This window comes from Glandiceps talaboti, chromosome 11 (genome assembly GCF_964340395.1).
Source record: "Glandiceps talaboti chromosome 11, keGlaTala1.1, whole genome shotgun sequence".
Lineage (NCBI taxonomy): Eukaryota > Metazoa > Hemichordata > Enteropneusta > Spengelidae > Glandiceps > Glandiceps talaboti.
In genome coordinates, this window is record NC_135559.1 from 2,620,989 (window position 1) to 2,633,902 (window position 12,914).

Here is a 12,914-nt window from a genome sequence, read left to right on the forward strand (position 1 = left end):
ATCGTAAGGACACAAATCATTAGATTAATATTTTTATTTGTAATAATTATTCATTCATCTGTTTGCCAAGACACGATCAAAGATATGTTACATTATGATTCTACCATAGATCTACAGTATCACTCAGCCCTCAATGGTCTTGTTCCTAGGGGTTGTCCGATGTGTGAGGACACCCCAACACTGCATACCATACAGACTAAGTAGTGTTCTCTCTACCATAAAGAAAGCGTAGTGCTAAGACAGTCCTTGCCCCCTAGGCTGCAAAGTTTGACATCTTTCTGCCATGCTTCAAAGTGTTCTATCCTTGAGTAATCTTTGAATAACTGTATTATGTATTATAATATTTTCACATGAAGAGAAATATCTGATCCCAATATCCATGTGTTAAATATAAATATGTTAGAGTAAGTTTCAATGTTGAAGACATGCAGACCATTATGCAAATCACTATGCAAATTGCCATGTTATTGATACATACAAATTTACATACAAACTATAATGCAAATTGGCAGCCAGGTGAGCTTTTCAATGAAAATGTAAATATTGAATAATTAATTAGTTATCTTTTATCCATAATTTGCCAATTTCTTCTCCCTGTTGTTCAATTTCATTGACTTTACTAGAGACAATATGTTTAATTTGTCTGTGAAGGTCTTCTATACTCTGACTGGCATCTATAGTCTGTAATAGAGAGAGGAGGAGATGATGTAGACAAAGTTGTTATTACTGTGGATAGTGTCATGATACACAGTATAGTCAGCAAAATATATGACAGTCCTTGGTTTATTTGTTCAGGGAAAGCACAGATTAATTTGTTTTTACAGTGAAAATGAATTGAGCTGCAAAAAAAAAAATGAATTGGCCAACTATCAGTTGAGGAGAGAATTAGTCGATAAGAATCTTGTATCAAAACTGACCAGATTCCAATAACAATACCCCATAATCCATTTACCAACATTCTGGGTATTTCTCAGATAAGCATCGCAAGTTTTGACAAAGTGAGAGTCATGGCCACTTATCATATGGCTATGCATGAAGCAGTGAACAAAATGTGTCAGGAACCTCAGCCCAACTGTAACTGGACAGAATTAATATTCATGAGTTCATTAATATTCATAATGTGATTAGCATAACAATACATACATGGTAATAAAGACAAACAAAGGGGTGTTCTATATGACTTTCATCCATATATAACCACAGGTGTCTACAGAAGGACTTCAGGCCAGCTTTGAATATCTTCCTGCTCAATCTTTCAAAGTGCCATGATTCTCCTCAGATGTGTTAACTTACATGTATTTTCAATGGCAGTTGTGATAATTAGTATTGATATTATGCACGTAGCAACATCCAGGAACGATAAAATGTGTTTTAGTTGATGGCCATGAGGAGGTCCCTGATGTGTGTAAAACAACTGTGTGTGTTCTTAAAAGAGCCTTACAGTAGTAATGCCATGTTTTGATTACTGGTAGTCACAAATGAAACTGTAGTACAACGGCAACAATGTTGAAAATGAGTGGTAAATTTGTACATGCTGTCTATATGCTACAGTACTCAACTATTCAAGCCCATACTAAGACCTCAAAAGGGCCTGTGAACAGCACTTCTAGTGGCCAAACCATGAAATCTTTTATCTTCCTACAACACATACTTCATATTAAACCAGACTTTGGACTCAACACACTTATGTTTATCGACTATGTCTAACTGTATAAACACTATTATGTCCATTCCTCTTACAGTTCAATTGTTTTCATTGATTTTTGCATTTTATCAGCTCTTTTGGACAAGTGTTACATATCAGATTATCTATACTATTAAAAAGTCATTTTTTGAGGAGCTAACCATTCTCATTTTATTTTTTATATATTTAAGTTTTACAGCTCTGATATAGGTTTTGTGGACAAGATTGTGTGGGGAAGGGCCTGTCAACTGTACTCTAGAGTCCTAATGTTAACAAAATCCATATCTGGGTCGTAAAGATTTTATTGTATACCCCCCCCCCACCCCCCATGCAGTAGAATGGAAACATCATTTGAATCACATATAATCCCTTGTTTTTGACCAGTTGACTCCATATAGACATTCGCTGATGCTCATGTGTATATGTCATCAACTGTCAAAACCTTGGGGTAAACCATTCCCATGGGGGGGGGGGGGGGGGTTATTGCTTAATCTTATTCTTACCTTCCAGTCCTTTTCATGTAAATGTTTATAATTCTCAGCCACTCGTCGTTGGAAGTCTGTTTGTTCGTAACGCTCTCCTCCAAATTCAGCTCTCTTGGCAGCCTCTTCAGGACTAAGAGTTAAATAGAGTACAAGATCTGGTTTGGGTAGTCCTCTCTCGGGTTCTTTACACCAGTCTATATCAAGACCCTGTCAACAAGAAACAAGGTTTAGAAGAACAGTTCAAACATGGTTTATTATATCATGCCCAAGCCAAGATGAACAAAAAATATGGAATTTATACCCTTGTCATTCTACGTCACTACAATGTGTCTATATCACTGGTGCTGCTGTGTTTGAAAAATGTCCTTGGGCAAGATTTGAACCACAAACGCACCTCAGTCAACCCAGCTGTATAATTTGCGGACCTGGTAGGATAGCGGTTGCAATGTGAATGCTTTAATCCTATGTGCTTATAAAGGCTGTAATGGATTGTATGCTCCCCAGGGAGTTGATGAAGTATAAAGGGCCACTGTGCTGCTAAAGACCCGTGCCAGGGGTAATAATTGTAAAGCAGAGTGAGAAAGCACTATATAAAAATCAATATTAATAGGCCAAAAAAAGGAGAACAGTTTGTCTAATGCGGTGCGACAACACAAATTAAAAAAAAAAATGTTATTCTCAACAAACCTGTCACTCAATCTACTATTTATGACAGTTACTGTTCTTTTTATTTAGTACTTTAGAGCAAGTGTGTATGTGGGGCAGATGTCATTTGCTTGTTCATGATTGGCTCTGCAGTCTTCTTCACTGAAGTGTAGGGAGGGTTATTTCTGTGTTTCTCCCCCAGATCTGCAGACTGCATGGGCTGAACAAACATGAAAAAATAAGATCGTAACGAGGGTATTTAAGTGATGGACAGGCTGACCAGAAACAATTCTTCTTTTTTTGGCCTTATTATATTATTATTATCATTATTATTATCTTTCTGGTTTGGTAGTAACTGGACTAAGGTATATTGAATCAGTTACCTCTTTTGCTGCAGTAAATGCAACCCCAGAGTATGCATACCGATCTACTATAAGTGTAGTGCCATTCTCTAATAACTGCTTCATTCTTGGTCTGTAAAGAAGCAAACAACATTTTACTCTTTTCAATCAAAGGAACATCAAATTATGAGAAATTAGTTAAAGAAAAGGTTGTCATTAGAGTGCAAATCACAATGCACATTGAAATGTTGACACAAATAGGCTTCATCACTATGTGTTTGGTCAAAATGACAAAACTGGATTTCATGTGAGAAGCTGACCACATGGTATTGGATTTTGAAGGCTCACTTCAGATTAGGAATAAAACTTGGATGTGAAAAACGGTGGTCTGGCAGAATTATAGAAAAGGTGGGTCTCAGACAAAAGAACGATCCTAGGTGATCTTTATGGCTCCACTGACGAGATAATGATAATATGAGAACCTGGGATTGAAAACTTGGCCTTTAACACTGGTTTTCATCATTTCAATGTTTTATATATTACTATGATCACTGGCCCAGATCTGAGATAGACTGTAAGATATGTCGTGTCATTCCACTGCACCCAAACTGATGTGTGAGGACGCCCATCACGGTGTACCTTACAAACTATGTACCTTACCAGAGGACGATCTAGGTATCTCACTATATGGGTATTACAGGTAAATTCTGACCATAGCCTAATTCAAACAGCCTCTAAAATCAGATCGTTATCATCATCTATGTAATGTGTTGAGTGTATGTTGATGTCTAAGGTGGTTGGTTGGGGGTCATCAGTTGGGACAAATGTGATTAAGCCTTTGTGATGATGACAGGATAATTGTGAACAAGTCGCTTCGTTTTTACTTACACTAATTCCCAACGATTTGCACAGAACAACAAATGTACAGCATGATCTTCTAGTTCACATCGTTTACCCAAATAGTCATTGATAACTTTACCAATGGCTGTACTGCGATCTGTTGGGATAAAAAAATAAAAACTGTATGAATTAATGAAAAAGAAATCCAGGGCTCAAAATTAAATTTTTTCTTTGGTAGTCCTAGTGGGCTACCTATTTCAGAAAATGGTAGCCCAAGGTTGTGACCAATAGTCCTATATTCCTGAACTGAAAACAGAGTTCCTCTATTGGAAATATGTCTGTAAATCTTCCATCCTTAAAATCATCGCATGGTGGTAGCCTGAGCAGGCTATTAACTGCAACCTACGGTAGCCCATGAGAAGTATTGGTAGTCTGTGGACATGGGACTACTGTTATTATAGTGAGCCCTGAAGGCTACACAGACACACAATCTAAAACAAATTGAGAAATTTTAAAAGACTTGATATTGAAATGTTATACTTTTATATTCTGCAATTATTTCTGAATTGAATTGACTATGATCTTAAATGTAATTGGATCGGGAACAGGATTCAAATCGTCTATGTTAATATGTGGTGACTCACAAGAAATGCCAGTTTTTATCATTTTGACCCAGAACAACAAAATTAGAGGACACACTGATGTTGGGGCATTGAAGTAGGTGATACTTCCATAGTTGGGGTAAACAGTTTAAATATTGTCTAAATATGTGTGAATGTACTAACAGTCTCAATGACCATGACACGTGAGTGCCAAACAGTGTGGCAGGTACATATATGGAGGTATTTGTTCAATTGCTTAGCGTTCTCTGCAGCCAGCCATACATTCATGACTGACTCTAGCTGACACTCACGTATCATGGCATGAGTCAACATCTATTATGATCCATGATCACACTCACTGTCACACGTAGACATATAAAAAAAATATTGCCAACACTAGATCAGTAAACAAACGACGTGGGTGTTATTGTCATTGGGATACACCATGGATACACAGAACCTGGATACCGTTTGTTTCTTAAATGAACTGAATAGAACCTCAAAGACAAATATTGTGGCCTTGAGGTTGACTAGAAATCTAAATTTACGTACCAGGAAACCTCACAAGTTCTGCCTTTCCTCCACTTTCTCGAAGAGCTTCAACTAGTTTCTGGCATTGTGTCGATTTTCCACTTCTGTCGCAGCCTTCCAAAACGACCAGCGCTCCTCTACTAGCTTTCCCAATAATTCTAGACATTCTACGATTCCGTTTTACCTAACAAGGAGGTCTCAATTGGCGATCCCTCTTCTGTAGTTTGTAGTTTGGCGCCACACAATACCGCGTACCGACCAATCACATCTTAGTCCTTCTATGCCTTTTATCGTCCATGTGTAACCTTTGACCTCGATAGTTGCCACAGGTTTCTGTGGATAAGGCGGGATGACGCTCTGTCGGTACACATGATGAACTAAAGGGATTTTATTATCCACGGAAACCTTATCCCTCCACTCAACTGAACTAGCTTTGCTTGTATGAGTGTGGCACTTTCTACAGGTCTTGGACCTCTATCAACAGTATAAGATGATGATTATTCCTACATATCACCCACAGTCACTTGTGGGCTAATATTCTATTCAAGGATGGTCATAATACAAATAAAGCAATGACGTTATGAGGCATTTACGAATATTCACAAAATACTGTCACCGGTATCTGCATCGGAAAATACTCACCCGTGGAGAGCGAATGCACTGGGATGGTTACGGACAACCATCGACGGGTACTTTCTACAGTCTAGTAGTAGTACACACATGGTACAGATTACAAAAAAACATGACCATGGAATGTATAAATATTGCCACAGAGGGCGTACTTCCGAGGAAAAAAAATCGCCAGCAACAACACCACAACTAATGGCTAGTATAGGACCGCGGGGCGCGATCGATAGTGACTCAAACAAGTCTCCGTCTGCAAGCAGAACTAGTTTCTAGGCAAACTAGATCAAAGAGTGATTTAAATATTTGAAGGAAAAAATGGCAGAAACCAATAATAGATAAGATAAGATAAGATAGGCTTATAACTTTACGCAACCGTCGTACAAAAATTGACAATTCTATTTGGGTACATAAGTGTAATAGGGTGACACTAGAACAAATGACAACCCGAATGACAGAAAATGAATGACAGCATTTCCAGTATGTAAACAGTGGAATGACAGCCTTTTTTACATTCAGTTAGTTGAAGGACACCCTCTGCACTGTAAAACCAGTGGAATGACAGCCGCCACTCTATACAATAAGTGGTACGACAGCATTTTCAATGCTTTGGAACTGGAATGACAGCATTCCCAGTATGTAAACAGTGGAATGACCGAACAATTTACATGATTTTACCTACGCACGTGGCCAGTTGAAGCGTAGCTAATGTAACATTTCGTAGCAGAAAGTGGTGTGGCTTTTGGATGAGTGTTTTCTAGATCTAGAACTTATACTAGCACAACAACTTTCCTCAGTCATGGAATATCACTTTTCACATTAGGATTTTATAATGTTTACAACCCAAATAAGAAATAATAATAATAACCTGGGAGAATATTAGCGACTGACACGCTTACGACTCCCGCGCGTACGGGTATGGGTTTTGGAGACGTGTCTAAGTATTGTAGTAAGTGTTTACAGCTCAAGTGGCACTTCATTAGGGACCGGACAGAATTTACGGCAGGGGGGGGGGGGGGGGGGGGGCTGGGGAGAAATTATCTCTGATGACTTGGTTTTTTTCCTGCCCCCCCCCCCATCCACTGTGACCAAAATTTAACAGCCCCCCCTTTCAAAAGTATAACAATTTCATGCCCCCCCAAAAAAAAGAAGAAGAAGAAAGTGTACAATATCCTGCCCCCTACAATAACTAAAAAGAGTACAAATTTTTTTGTTACTGTAGCACAACGTTAACTGTAATATTTCTTTTGGTACTGCTATTATGTTACTATTTCAGCCCAAACAACTTAGTAGTTGTAGAGGAAGTTTTTTAGAAAACAAAACAAAATAAAACATTTTGACCATACATGTAATCATACACATGTGGTATAATCTTGTTTATTTCCCAACTAGATAGACACCATAAGTAGATAGACACCATAAGTAGTCATCACTTAATACCAAGGCATTTGATGTGGTGGTTTTAACTGTCATTCACTGATACATACACAGAAACACAGACACAGAGTAAACACACATTCACATGCGTGATTTGTGAAAAACTGTAGTGGGGACATTTGCGGGGAGTCGAGTATCTAAGGACATCACATCACATCACCTACATAGTGTATTCAAATATCTATTTATACTCATAACACAATAACTATCTAATGTCAGACATTTGTGATGTCATGAAGTGCTAGCAAACTAAGGATTTTATGCACACTGAGGTCTGACAAATATAGCTTTCACTTTCCTACACCAAATGCATTACCAATACACATGTAAATGTAAGACATTTGTGACTTCATGAAAGTGCAAAGAAATTCAGAATGTTGTGGAATACTTAGATGTAATCAATATGCTTTCAGTTCCAATACCATACAAATTTAAACCTATAGTGTCAGGCATTTGTGACTTCATGATGGGAACAGCAATCAAACATAAAAGTCTAGAAGAACTACATGATCTTTTAGAAAACAGGAGAAGGGAACTGTTTGATGACAATCACAGTGAGCGGCCATTTGCTGGTAGTGAAAACAAATATATAACAAGTAAACTTGATACTCTGAAACATTGGCTTGGTTTAGTGAAAGCCAAACAAAATGATGTTTCTCATACAAGTGACATCATTGCAAGAAGATTCCCACAGAATGAAGTTGTTGTTAGCGAACGACACAGGAAGACAAGGAGAAAGAAGGAAAATAAAAGAAAAGTAAGAAGAAGGAAAGAGAAAAGAACAATTAGTCAAGCAAAAAGACTGTTGTTAACTGTTTTAGTGAACAACTTGTGGATAAGGTTGTAGGAAAATACGGCCAGAAGGCAACTACCAAAGTTAGTGCAAAGTCACTGATGAAAAAACACTTAACACCACGCAGACATCTAAATGCTTTACAATATTTAGTACAGATAGATGCATTTGATGCTGCTGAGGAGGGAAATAGTTTAATTTCACTGGTTTTAGATAGAAAGAAAGACAATTCTTGCCTCACATCTTCAGACTCTAGTGAGTCTGAGATTGAAACTCAAGAATATGTCCTATGCTAGTATATTACCATATATACATATATATATATACATATGTATCCTTGATGGTAATTACACACTGAATCTGTTTCCACAGTGCTAAAATGTATGTATGTTTGTATGTATACATGTGTGTGTGTGTGTGTGTGTATAAGAGTAATTCAGGGTGTATCAAATTAATCTTGAGTAGTGTTTTTATGCTTCACTAAATAGGTACATACAAACGTACACACTTCCATTTTAATACATAAATGAAAGTGTAGATATTCAATATTAAAGGCGATCTCATGCAATGCTAAATTTTCTAACATATTAATTTTTTTCAATGACAAAATATTTCGCGGCCCCCCTTTCAAACCATGAGAATTTCCATGCCCCCCCCCTTCAAGCCTCCCATTTTTTCATGCCCCCCCCCCCCCAATTTCTCCCCAGCCCCCCTGCCGTAAATTCTGTCCGGTCCCTTAGTGGAATACGAGATACCACAGACCCTCCAAACTGAGTACTACTGGCTTCGATTTCATATATGCATAGGTAAATTATATTGTAAAGAGTTGGGCGAGTTGATCCGTCATTCTCTCCACCCCCCCCCCCCCGTTAATTGTATTTGCAATTTCCTTTTGCGTTTAAGTTCTTTGACTTCGTATTTGTCTACTTTCTCTTTTTTGTTTTGTATATTTCATTTTCATAACATCCAACATGAACATCATCCACACTTACAGCGCTGCACTCCCCTACGGTGACCAACATTTTCTCTTCATATACTGGCCACTATCTAAATACAATCTCAGACAATGAATGACTTCTAGTCAGGGTACTCGTCAGAGAATAATTCTACACCTTCCAATCTGCTAAAACATAAATTTACTATAAAAATTCAATATACTATGGGTTTTGGTAAAGGTAGTTCTCTTTTGGAGGATGTGGTGGCCCTGAAAAGGGCCGTTTGGTTTGTGTATGCTTGGGCATACAAATTATTTGGATTTGGCTTGGGTCTTCTTGGGCAAGAGTACTGCCTGAATGTTTGGCAATACACCACCCTGGGCGATGGTAACACCTCCCAGAAGCTTGTTCAATTCTTCGTCATTACGGACAGCCAACTGCAAGTGACGTGGGATGATTCTGGTTTTCTTGTTGTCACGGGCGGCGTTTCCTGCCAACTCCAGGATTTCAGCGGCCAAGTATTCGAGTACGGCAGCCAAGTAGACTGGGGCACCAGCACCAACACGCTGAGCGTAGTTGCCTTTACGAAGGAAACGGTGAACACGGCCAACTGGGAACTGCAGACCAGCACGGCTGGAACGGCTCTTTGCCTTACCCTTTGCTTTGCCTCCTTTACCACGTCCAGACATGATTACTCTATCAGAAATTTATTAGACTGTTGAAAATGCCGCCGAAACGCACGTATTAATACATTTCAAAAGGATCCTGACGACAGACACATTTGACCAATCAAAGAGCAGACAAAGGGTCAAGGTCCATTAGCGACGGGGTGCTAATTTATATATTGTCTGACACATATGTCTGACCAGACAATATAAACCACAGACTTGTTGTCTATGATATGCTTAACTACTTAAATGTTGTTTTCGTTTGCGGTCGTTGTATTTCCCGCCTTGCCTTGTAGTTTAGAATCCCTCATTTGCATTCATGTGTATATAAATATAGGGTAGTTTATGACTTTATGGTATTCTAACCTACTGGTTCTAGTTACAAGTATGCCTCCCAAAGGAAGTGGTAAAGCCGTCAAGAAGGCCGGTAAGGCCCCACCAGCTGCCCGTAGTGGTGACAAGAAGAAGAGAAAGAGACGAAGGAAGGAAAGCTATGGTATCTACATCTACAAAGTCATGAAGCAGGTTCACCCAGACACTGGTATCTCCTCCAAAGCCATGTCTATCATGAACAGCTTCGTCAACGACATCTTCGAACGTATTGCCGCTGAAGCTTCCCGCCTTGCACAGTACAACAAAAGATCCACCATCACCAGCAGAGAGATCCAGACTGCTGTACGTCTCTTGTTGCCCGGTGAGCTTGCCAAGCACGCCGTCAGTGAGGGAACCAAAGCCGTCACAAAGTACACCAGCTCCAAGTAAATCGTATGCCCAGCATACACAAACCAAACGGTCCTTTTCAGGGCCACCACATCCTCCAAAAAGAGAACTACTGAAACTTGTCGTAAAATACTAGTGTATGATAGTGCAACGGATGATTGCGTGTAGCCTACACGTAGAGTTAAAGACTACCGCTACCACTATTTGCTATCCTAAATGACATTTTGACAACGAAATTGAAAATCAAAATGTCAGTTTATATATGATAGGATAGCAAATGTAGTAGAGCTAGTCCTTAGAGTCTACGTGTAGGATTTGGCTGTCTGGCGCGTAATGATGACGTGCATATACACTGAATGCACGGGTCACACGCGAAAAGACGTGGTCAGAGTATTTAAACTTTGGTGGTTCAAGAGTACGAGTGCGTATCACGTCTTCATGCTGCGTTGCAAATATGCATACGAGGGCTAGAAGGTACTACCACAGGGAGCTCAGGCTCAGTTTTGTTTACAAATACAAGTAAACAAACGAACATAAACATAAACAATTAAACCGATTGATGAGCAGATAAATATATGAATAAACAACAACACGCACACACTATCTCCCAAATACAACAAGTACACCGAAGTATTACTTTCTCTGTGTGCTACACTCATTTATAGCATTCATTTCAAGTGTAAAAGTATGTTGTTTCAATTGGTTTATTTACAAGCCTAGCATGTGGACTTTCTAATGTGGTCAATCAGTAAATGAAACAGTATACTTTTACCAATGGAGATACCGCCCTGGCTCAGTTAGTTTTGTTTAAATATAGAAATAAGCAAGTAAACAACAAACAAACAAATACTACCCCCCCCCCCAATAGTCACCAATGGAGATACCACTCCTTTGGTGACTACATTGTATTTGGGGGTAGTGTTTGTTTGTGTGTGTGTGTGTGTTCGTTTGTTTGTTGTTGTTTATTCATGTAGTTATCTACACATTTATCGGTCTATTTGTATATGTTTTTGTCTGTCTGTTTGTTTGTTTGTTTGTTTGTTTGTATTTGTAAACAATACTAACTGAGCCTGGGCTCCCTGTGGTACGACCAGCTAACGATGTATCTCGACAATGCAGTAAACATATACTAAATCCTTCACTCCAGCACAGACAAGTATGTTAGTTGTCTGTCACGCCAGTGACCGTTGCCGGCGATGACCAGTTTTCTGTACTTATTTATTCAAAGATGACATCCATTCCCCATTTCTAGCCTATTAGTTTATAGTACCACAGGGCACTAAAGGCTTAGTTAGTCATATTTACGAAAACAAACAAACAAACACGATAAATGAATAAACCCGCAAACAATAAATAAATAAATACTGACAAGCATCAACAAGAGAGTAATTACAAATAATTATCAATTGCAAGAATTGCTACATGTTTTCCTATATACAAAATGGTCACATACCCCAAAATGAGGGTGTGATAATCCCGGTGATAGTACTTGGATAGTCCCTTTCTTTACACATTACAGAAAGTCAGTAATGTGTACTGTGAAGATAACGTAGTGTAAAATCGGAACACGGTCGTCAGGAACCAGACTATATTTCTCAGTGTTGTGAAAGAAATACTCAAATATCAGCTCTAGTTCTAACCTCAGATTCATTTGTTGTGTTAAAAAAATTTAGTTGCTTTTATATTTACTTTGAGTTTAGTCATTACATTATTAGAAGTTTATTTTATTTTTGTTCCTTTCTTTAATATTATATTTGTATATTTGTAAGGATTACTTTTGGTAATTCCCTGGGTTTTATTGTACGTACAGTAAAAGTGTACCCCAGAGTCTATACACATTCTCACACCGTCCACTAGAGCTATCCGTGACTTTCAATGGTCTGGAAACTGCAAGCACCTGGTAATTAAAAAAAAAGTTGGAGATTTTCCCTTTCAAAAAATAAAAGTGGATATAAAATTGACTCTTATATGAGACTAAAAAACAAGGGACGGTGGCAGTTTAATTTCTGAATTGTAAAACTTGAGGTTATGAAACTATTAAAGGTAATTGTTAATAGTGGAGTCACAAGGAATCGGGCGATTGTTTGTTTAGGTTCGTCGTCGATACAAAAGACACGGTATATATAAAGTTGTAAGTGGGTACTACATGGCTTGATTTATTTATTTATTTATTTATTATTTGCGGGTTTATTTATTTATCTTGTTTGTTTGTTTGTTTGTTTGTTTGTTTGTTTGTTTGTTTGTTTGTTTGTTTGTTTTCGTAAATATGACTAACTAAGCCTGAGTGCCCTGTGGTACTATAAACTGAGCTATAGGCTAGAAATGGGGAATGGATGTCATCTTTGAATAGATAAGTACAATAAAGTTGTAAGTGGGTACTACATGGCTTGAATCTAGTTTCGCACCTGAGCCAACTTTTTTTTTAATGATGTGCAGAAATGATAAATAAACATATGGTAGCATTTCTCCAAGTCTGTAAGTAACTGTGAATCGTTTCCTGTTTATTTGGATGGAACGCCTTGTTTTATTCGTCATGATTACAAACATGACCACCCAAACTCAATAGACAAGTAAAAAAAATTGTAAGTCCATAATGCTTTTGAAAACTT

The 12,914-nt window shown here is 38.2% G+C and overlaps 3 protein-coding genes across 3 annotated transcripts; 1 reads left to right on the forward strand and 2 right to left on the reverse strand.

The window, feature by feature from the left end:
• Positions 1-516: 516 nt before the first annotated feature.
• LOC144442508 (thymidylate kinase-like) lies at positions 517-7,096 on the reverse strand. Its single transcript, XM_078131867.1, has 6 exons — positions 7,086-7,096; positions 5,150-5,295; positions 4,044-4,152; positions 3,198-3,288; positions 2,188-2,376; positions 517-681 (listed from the first exon to the last, which is right to left on the reverse strand). The coding sequence occupies exons 1-6, from the start codon at positions 7,094-7,096 to the stop codon at positions 556-558; spliced, it is 672 nt and encodes a 223-aa protein (XP_077987993.1). The 3' UTR covers positions 517-555.
• A 2,132-nt stretch (positions 7,097-9,228) lies between these two features.
• LOC144442209 (histone H2A) lies at positions 9,229-9,606 on the reverse strand. Its single transcript, XM_078131490.1, has one exon. It carries the CDS (start codon positions 9,604-9,606, stop codon positions 9,229-9,231), a length of 378 nt encoding a protein of 125 aa, XP_077987616.1.
• A 366-nt stretch (positions 9,607-9,972) lies between these two features.
• LOC144442374 (histone H2B-like) lies at positions 9,973-10,347 on the forward strand. The gene has a single exon (XM_078131703.1). The coding sequence runs from the start codon at positions 9,973-9,975 to the stop codon at positions 10,345-10,347; it is 375 nt and encodes a 124-aa protein (XP_077987829.1).
• Positions 10,348-12,914: the final 2,567 nt, after the last annotated feature.

Excerpts from the sequence above, each read along its gene's own strand:
- LOC144442508 (XM_078131867.1), bottom strand. Across the intron at positions 2,377-3,197 it reads CATTTACTGCAGCAAAAGAG|GGTCTTGATATAGACTGGTG; the intron begins GTAACTGATTCA and ends TCTTGTTGACAG. Across the intron at positions 682-2,187 it reads TACATGAAAAGGACTGGAAG|ACTATAGATGCCAGTCAGAG; the intron begins GTAAGAATAAGA and ends TCTCTATTACAG.
- LOC144442209 (XM_078131490.1), bottom strand. The coding sequence starts at position 9,606 with ATGTCTGGACGTGGTAAAGGAGGCAAAGCAAAGGGTAAGGCAAAGAGC.
- LOC144442374 (XM_078131703.1), top strand. The coding sequence starts at position 9,973 with ATGCCTCCCAAAGGAAGTGGTAAAGCCGTCAAGAAGGCCGGTAAGGCC.